The sequence below is a fragment of the Anabrus simplex genome, chromosome 4 (assembly GCF_040414725.1).
Source record: "Anabrus simplex isolate iqAnaSimp1 chromosome 4, ASM4041472v1, whole genome shotgun sequence".
NCBI lineage: Eukaryota > Metazoa > Arthropoda > Insecta > Orthoptera > Tettigoniidae > Anabrus > Anabrus simplex.
Window position 1 is genome coordinate 25,974,879 of NC_090268.1, and position 9,012 is coordinate 25,983,890.

Here is a 9,012-nt window from a genome sequence, read left to right on the forward strand (position 1 = left end):
CTCGTCTGCCCTTTTCTCGTGATGACTGGATACACACAAACAGACTTCTTAGGTTGATTGATTGATTGATTGATTGATTGATTGATTGATTGATTGATTGATTGATTGATTGATTGATTGATAGATTGATGATTAATAGATAGAATGCCAACGTGCGTCGTCCTTGCTTTAGAATTATAAACACCAATCATGAGTCCCGTCTAGACAGACGACCATTAGATGGTTACTCATCTGATCGTTCCGAGGCTATCGTGTATAAGTGGAAGTTTTCTTATTTCTTAGTGAATTACACACTACTGTAGACATACTAATACGCACAACATGCTCATGTAACTAGTAACTAAAACTGCCAAGGTCGCCTAACTGAACATACAACACATTTCCAGCGGTATGCAATTTGAAAGTAATTTAAAATAGAAGCAACTGTGTGCATAGAACAGAAAATGGAAAATTATACATTCACCCTCAAATTGAAGTATCATCACTAGGGCTCGGAATTTGAGGAAAAGTACCTTTTTCTTGTCGAGTGTCAGACGACGAGGCCCAACATAATATATGTTCATTCTGGGCCTGAAGCTCTTCCGGCCTTCCTTAAATAGGGACGCCGGCCCTTCCACATCACTGTAGGCCAGAAAATGAGTTTTATTTGTTCTGTTTTGCCTCTTCCTCTCGTGCTTTTGGCTTATTGGTCTTTCTTGGCTTTTCTTTAGGTCTTATCGGATTTTCCTTCAACTTCGCCTTTTTTGTAATACATTTTTACTGCCCATTCTCAGTTCGAATCATCATCAGTTCATCACCTATTAAACATCTTTTTTTGTAAATACGTAAATTTGAACCATGTATGAAAAAGGAAATGAACAAAAATGAAACTAGTGCTTGAAAACACCAGGGGTATCAAATTATGTGCAAGATAAGTTAAATATTGAAAGGAGAAGATGTTGATGTGTTTTTGAAGAGGAAGATCGCATCACTTGCTTCAAGTATGTACCCTTAACATCCGTTAATGTGGAGAATTTTCTCGATATTCCCTAACGTGCTGTCTAAAAACCGACGATCCTTTAGGGCTAAAACCTGGAGAAGAATATTGTGATGCACTGCTAAGCCAACTGCAGTAAAGTTTCCGAATTCGAATTTCTATAACCCTAGTGTGGTTACGTCAAATATGATTGCAGTTATACTAATTTCAATTTATTTCTGCAGGATGTCCATTGGGGGTTCGCTGAATTCGTTCCAAATTCTGCAAGTACGTTTTTTAACAAACACAGAATTCCTTTTAAAAAATGGAAATCCGCAGCTTATTTCCAATCATTCGACCGGGTCAGCGGCGAGGATAGGAATTGTGCCGGCTGCAGAAGCCTGTCGCACTCATCTGGGACAATGATTAAGGAATGAAAGATGAAATGAAATTATAGGGGAGTGTGTTGCTGGAATGAAATATGACAGGGGAAACCCGGAGTACCGGGAGAGAAACCTGTCCCGCTTCTGCTTTGTCCAGCACAAATCTCACATGGAGTAACCGGGATTTGAACCACGGTATCCAGCGGCGAGAGGCGGGCTCGCTGCCGCCTGAGCCACGGAGGCTCAAATTCCTGTAAAAAATGTTAATCTTAAAATATGTCTGAAAGAATTAGTATTTCACTCACATTTTTGCATCGTGTGTTACATACAACCAGAATTTTGCAAACATTATATTCCTTTAATAAATATGTAATTTAAAATTATGCATGAATATGGATCGCATTTTACGTAGTTTGTTCCAGTTTTAGGTCCTTTTTCGATATTGTTAGGTCTTGGTACAGGTCATTCTTAAGCAAATTATGTTTCTTAAACTTTCGAACCCTAGTTACCACAATATGTCTTGTCTAATCGTTCAGTGCCCGTGAACACACGTATTACAAATCACCAGCTTATAAAAACCCTACCGCAGAGAATCCTAAATCGGACCGAACTCCATAGAAAGTTCCCTGAATTGAAATTGGTTTTGTCTAGGGGTCGAGTTCACAGGCTTGCTTTATCTTTTTTTTTCAACTGAACAGTGAGATTGCTTTTGTTACATCTGTCTCGGTCAGGACAGATGGAGCTAGCCCGCTGGTTAGCACTCCAGCATCCACCTATCGATTTCACATGTAACACTCGTAGGAGGGAGGTTTTATGCGGTATCCTCTATTTGATAGGCAACTACACCTGTAACTCGCTCAACGAATATGAAATGCGACACTGATACTCATCACAGCACTATTTCCTGATTCACATCAGTTTGATCGACATTCAAGAAAATATAATTATATACAGTGGAGCGTCGATATCTCGAATCACCTCGAGAGCTAAATTTTATTTCGACTTATCGAAATTTCGAGATATAGAGTATATCGATTTTGAGCATTTATAGCGCATCATTGAAACATATGTATCTACGGGCTTACACTGAATACATGATTTTTAAAGCATTTAAAAATATGCAAACAAACTCTATTTTACGGCATCACTTTAATTATAACCCTTATTATAGTAACTTTCTGTAAGACAGAATACAGTACATACGGTAGTGAAACAAGAAATATACCTCCGTTAACACATTTGGAAAAAAGCAGTCTGTCTCTTCTGTTTGTTACTGTTACACTTTTCCTCCCTTCGCGTTGCAACTTCTCGTCAATACTACACAGCCGAGATTCAAATGGAGCTTGTCATTCGCTACTTGGGGGTTGTTATCCTACGTAACCGGTAATTAATTCACACCTGAGAAACAGCGAGGCTTCGCCGATTTTCCGATCATTAGAAGTTTTATTGTTTCGGTTCCCGTTACATTAGCTCCCAGCATCACTGTAAGCCTTTCTTTACTTGTTAACTGTTATTCAAAAACCACAAATGCTGTATTGCACAACATCTGAGTTAGACTGCTTTTTTATTCAAGGGAGGAAATGTTTGCTTCGGGAAATCAGGAATTTCGTGTAACCGAATTTCGAGTAATGGAGGAATAAATACACGCGAAGAAGGGGATAAAAGCCTGGGAAATTTAAGTTACTTCGAGATACTGAAAATTTATAGTAATGGAGGTTAGAGATATTGACTGTGTATAAAATCCCTAATTTTATGTCATTCACAGCGATATTGAGAAAACAAGAAGACTTTCATTGCTACCAATCACAAGAAGAATAAATGTTTCTAACAGCTAAGTCATTGTCCATCTTCAGTGCTGCCAATAGTGGGGTTTTAAACTCCCCTTGTGAACTCTTGTCCTTTTCCGACGCCGATGGTATTGGGTTGCGAATCGTCGTCTTTCATGTTTACGCCTTTCTTGGCCTTTGTCTTTAGAAGTGTCGGATCTCTTCTTCAATAAAGTGGGTTTTCATCCATCAGCTATGTTACAGTGTAGACCTAATATTTATATTTAAAGTGTGTGCTCTGCAGACTGGAAAGCCTTTAAGTTTACATTTAAGCTAAAAGGTCGGTTAAGTCTGCAATTCAGAATTTCCGAACCATTCTTTTCTCATACCATTTCTCCTTTCGCCCGTCCGGCTCCATGGCTAAATGGTTAGCGTGCTGGCCTTTGGTCACAGGGGTCCCAGTCGGGAATTCTAACCATAATAGGTTAATTTCGCTGGCCCGGGGGTTGGGTGTTTGTGTTATCTTCATCATTTCATCCTCATCACGACGCGGTCACCTATGGGAGACAAATCAAAAGACCCTTGCTGGGAAGCCGAACTTGTCCTCGGACACTCCCGACACTAAAAGCCATATTTAATTTCATTTCTCTCTATTTGAGGAATGCATTCTTGAAATTTTTGCCCTTGAGTTTTGGTAGATTCTGTACACCTAAGAAAGCTTAACACTCACGTAATAACGAGACATCTAGACACCGTTGTCAAACCTGCATGCAGCAAGAACGTTGGACATGATTGGAAAAGGCGTTCTTGAAGATATCCGGATGAGAGAAAGAAAAATGCTAAGAAATATTCTAGGCCCAAATGTAAAAAAATTGAGGAGGGGAGACTGAAATCTAACAAAGGTTTGTATTAAAGAACTGAAGGAGTGGTTACAGTTTTATGGACACTTATTGAGGATGGACAGTAACAGACTAAAGAAGAGAATCTTCGAATTCTTCAGGAACAGAAAGACACAGCTGAAATACGAGGGTCGAGTGATAAGTCATGGCAAATTTTTTTTTTTCTCGCGAACAGGAAACAACACGGAAAATCGAATATATACATTTGGAAATGTAGGGCATGTACTTATGCATAGTGCCTAAAGACGAATCTCCTACTTGAGGAGATTCTCGGAGGAAAGTAACAGAACACAGGCCATTGGTAAACATTGTTTTATTATGGTATAGGCAGCAAATACAAAAGACTACGTACAAAGGACAGGTCTCCACTGGTTAGACCTTCGAAATAATCATCCCAGGTTTCCACTGTGCGTTGCCAGCGGTGGGGCAGGCGCTGAATACCATTCGCTGCATGTGTATCGCTAACGTGTGCCACCTCTCTCCGAAATGCTGTTACGATGTCCTCTTCGTTAGCAAACCGTTGTCCACACGTAATGGCTTTTTGACTTTTGGAATTAGATCCTAGTCACATGGGCTCAGATCAGGCGAATAAGAAAGGTGTGGAAGAAGGGTGTGGAGAACTATTTCAATATACGATCGTTGCTCCTGCTTATTGACTTCCATTTTGTGACGCTCTCTTTCGCACACTGAACTTGGGGGCATACTTAGACCCACACTGTTGTTTACATACACCATCTAGTGGCATCATACGCAAGTACATACCATAAGTTTATAAATGCATACCTTAGATTTTCCGTGTTGTCTCTTGTTCGCGAGGAATAGGACTTATGACTCGACCTACGTAGTTTCGAAAAGTGAGGTTGGACTCGACGAAGATGGGAGTTCCGGAAAATGGTATCGTGGACAGAAATCAATTTAGACAACTCGTCAAAAGGTTCCGTGGTATCCAGGAGACTGGGGAAGCGCTAGTGAGGAAAGGGAGGTCCTGTACGTAAGAGCATAAGAAGGAAATGGGAGAAAGGATGAAAAGATACTGGCAGATACTGAAGACAGAAGGTTAAGAATACTGCAAAGGTTGTCAAATATCGTCCATAGACGGCCGAAACGAAAATTAATAATAATAATAATAATAATAATAATAATAATAATAATAGCATGAGACCTCCGGTGAGGCCTGGTGCAGGTCATTCTAGTTGACATCCTCTAGGCAACCGACCTCTGTAGCTGCAGTCGCGTAACTGCGGCCAGTATCCAGTATTCTGGAGATAGTGGTTTTGAACCCCACTGTCGGCAGCACTAAATATTGTTTTCCGTGGTTTCCCATTTTCACACCCGGCAAATGCTGGACCTGTATCTCCTCTCCTATCCCTTTCCTGTTCCATCGTCGCCATAACACCTATCTGTGTCGTTGCGACGTAAAGCATCTTGTAAAAAACTGAGGATAAGGAGAGCAAGCCTGGAGCAGCATTCGATAGTATCAGACAAGGACGATCATATGAAATCGGACAACTGGCCGAAAGAAGTCAATACGCTACTTAGACAAAGGAAATTAATTCCCCTACGGTTTGTAAGTTGTGCTACTGTCTGATTCAGAAGTATGGTTAATAGAGTTATTTATATTTTTCCAGTGAGCCAACACCCTGACCGAGAACAGGAACTTAAGCCTTCTTCTCGGTCTTCTTAGGCAGGAGCACTGCCTGGATGTTGGGCAGAACACCACCCTGGGCAATGGTCACTCCGCACAGCAACATGTTCAACTCGTCGTTACGGATGGCTAACTGCAAGTGACGAGGGATGATCCTGGTCTTCTTGTTGTCACGGGCTGCATTTCCCGCCAACTCAAGAACTTCAGCTGCCAGATATTCCATGACTGCAGCCAGGTACACAGGAGCCCCAGCACCCACTCGCTCAGCGTAGTTTCCCTTGCGGAGGAGACGGTGGATACGGCCGACAGGGAATTGCAGGCCTGCACGGCTGGAGTGACTCTTGGACTTGCCCTTCACTTTTCCTCCCTTTCCTCGTCCTGACATGATGCTCTGCTGGTCTACTTCGAAAATGGTAAAAATTAATGGGTGCACTTCTCAACCTTACCCCGTGAGGGTGGGGGATGCAGACGAAGCCTACACCCACGGTATCCCCAGCCTGTCGTAAGAAGTGACTAAAAGGGGCGACCAAGGGATGATGATAGTAGAACCATGAGACTACTTGTGAATAGTACCACCATGTGAGAAGTGGGTGTATGTTATCTAGGAATAGTACCCTTATATGTGAAACACCACAGGTCTGGGCGTTGCCTGTGATTAGTACCATCGTGTGTATCCCACTGAGGCGGGGGCGGGCATTCGGCTGTGCGGAATTATGTCTATGCCGTACTCCTCACTGTAATTTGTCGGTTCCCGTGTGTTCAGAAAGGGTCTGCGTTACCTATGAGTAGTACCACCATCCCAGGAACACCATGAGTCTACGTCACCTGTGATTGTATGTTAGGTAATCAGCCCAGAGGCTGGCTGGATTAGGGGCGCACGGCTGTGGGCTTGCATCTGGGAGCTAGCGGGTTCGAATCTCACTGTCGACAACCTTGAAGATGACTTTCCGTGGTTTTCCATTTTCGCACCAGGCAAATGCTGGGGCTGTACCTTTAATACCCATTTCTTATCTAATCGTCTATATAAGACCTATCTTTGTCAGTGCGACGTAAAGCAAATAGTAACATAACATTTACGGTTAGATACCTTGAAGTGTGCCATACAAGATTTCGAACTGCAAATAGTTTGCCACTATAGCTTAAAAAGTTCTCATCTCTTAATATTTGTTATGGGTTTCTCAGTTCTGTGAAGTCGGACAAAGCTGTGGTGTTTAACCTCGTTTTCAGCGTCATGATTACTCTTCTGATATTCGACATTTATAGAAAACCTTCACGTATCGATAGATTTTATGCTGATTAATATTTGAGGGAAATTGCGTGAGCGCCAAGCTGGGAATAAAGCTACCCTCCAGCTGCCTGTAGAGTGCCGTGTTACCACTCTCGCGGTAAGCTCTCGGTTATTAACTAAATACAAACTCTCTCTTAGCAACGGGAGTAATATGTAACTAAATTAAAACATCGAATATTTCAACCATACTTTTGCAGTAGGGCTTTGGACCTCCAACGGTAGGTTTAATATGGTGGACTGTTTATTTAAAAACAATCAAATTTCCTTTATACAAATAACTTATACACATAAGTAGGACTATTAGGCAGTACTATATGGCTGTTAACAAGCGTGAAGGAGTATTAAGAAAGTAAGTATGATAGGTGGAAAAAGGTAAATAAAAATGTAAACAGACTCTGGGATGGGTTTAAAGCATTTGTTGAGGAATGTGAAAACAGGTTTGTACCTTAAAAGGTGATAAGTAATGATAAATACTCTCTTTATAATAACAGAGAAGTAAAGAGACTAAGGAGGTAGAAAGAAATTGTTGGAAATGGTAGTGGAAGTACGGAGAAATTGAAGGAACTTGCTAGAAAATTGAATCAAGCAAAGAAGTAGGCTAAGGATAATATTCATGCATACGATTCAATCGTCGTATTACGTATTCTGATCATTCGAATTTACATATGTAAAAATACATATCATTAAACAGTTCATGTGTGTATGGGCATCGGTCCGTAGACTGGTCTGATGCAGCTTTACAGGACAACCTTATCGTGTGCTAACCTTTCCATTTCTATATCTGCTCTAATATGCCCGTCATATTCACACATTGGTCTACCCCTACCGTTCTTCCATCAAAAACAAACTATACAAGTCGCGGATGTCTTAAGATACCTATCCTTTTTTCTGGTCAAATTTAGCTAAATCGATTTCCCCTCACCAATTCGATTCAGTTTCTTCATTTGTGATTCTATCTACCCATCTCACCTTCAGCATTCGTTTGTAACACCACGTTTTAAAAATGTGTGTTATTTCTTTCTGAGCTAATTATCGTCCATGTTTAATGTCACGCTCCGCACGAAAGTCTTCAAAAATCGGATTCCTTTATCATTGTCCAATGTGAGCAATTCATAGTTACACAATGTCCTCGTCCGAGATGTCTGTTCCTGCTGAATAAGAGCTGGAACCCATGTTAATTATAATGGATTACATCGGAGGTATGTTGTCACGGAGTTCATGGTGGTTTCAATAATGTTTCTTAATATTCTGGCCGTTCTGAATGCATTGTATTCCATAATTCATGACTTCCGAAGGGCAAAGCTTCAGTGCATAGTTCTTTCGTAATCTAAATGCTTCTCCCTCTTTCTGTGGCATTGGCGATATTTACTTCGGCCCGATGACCTAGGTGTTAGGCCCTTTTACACAAGCAACGATCAGATGTTTACTTTTGCCTCTTTCCCCGTAACAAAAGTCTAAATGAACTCGAATACGTTTAATTCGCAGTGAGCGACGGACAGCCAGACTAACTCCACTGAGAACTGAGTTACGTTAATATGTCCAGCTTCCTTTGAGGTGTCACAAAGTGCCGTTAGCATGGTTAGTTATAACTAGCTTACGAAGTCAGAACTATCTTTGAACACAGAGGTACAATCTGTCCTCTACACCCCCCCCCCCCACACACACACACGTACGTTCCTTCTAGACGGGATGTATCAGTGTGTGATATGGTGCCAAGTCAATAACTGCTGATTTGGCTGACAAACGTCTTAAAATTTTCCTGAACCACTCCGTGAAATGCGTACAGGTCATTTCGTTGTGCTAGTCGCTACTTCCTTTCTTTAACCAACAATTTGCTTTACGTTACACAGTCACAGATAGGTCTTATGACGATGATGGGATAGGAAAGGCTTAGTAGTGAGAAGGAAGCGGCCGTGGCCTTAATTAAGGTACAGCCCCAGCATTTGCCTGGTGTGAAAGTGGGAAACCACGGAAAACCATCTTCAAGGCTGCCGACAATAGGATTTGTACCCTCCATCTCCCGGATGTAAGCTCACAGCTGCGCGCCCCTAACCGCACGGTCAACTCGCCCGGTAA

At 41.6% G+C, this 9,012-nt stretch overlaps 1 protein-coding gene across 1 annotated transcript; it reads right to left on the reverse strand.

Annotated features, from left to right (window-relative positions):
- Nucleotides 1-5,661: 5,661 nt before the first annotated feature.
- On the reverse strand, nucleotides 5,662-6,033 carry LOC137500523 (histone H2A-like). Its single transcript, XM_068227444.1, has one exon. The coding sequence runs from the start codon at nucleotides 6,031-6,033 to the stop codon at nucleotides 5,662-5,664; it is 372 nt and encodes a 123-aa protein (XP_068083545.1).
- Between the last annotated feature and the right edge of the window lie 2,979 nt (nucleotides 6,034-9,012).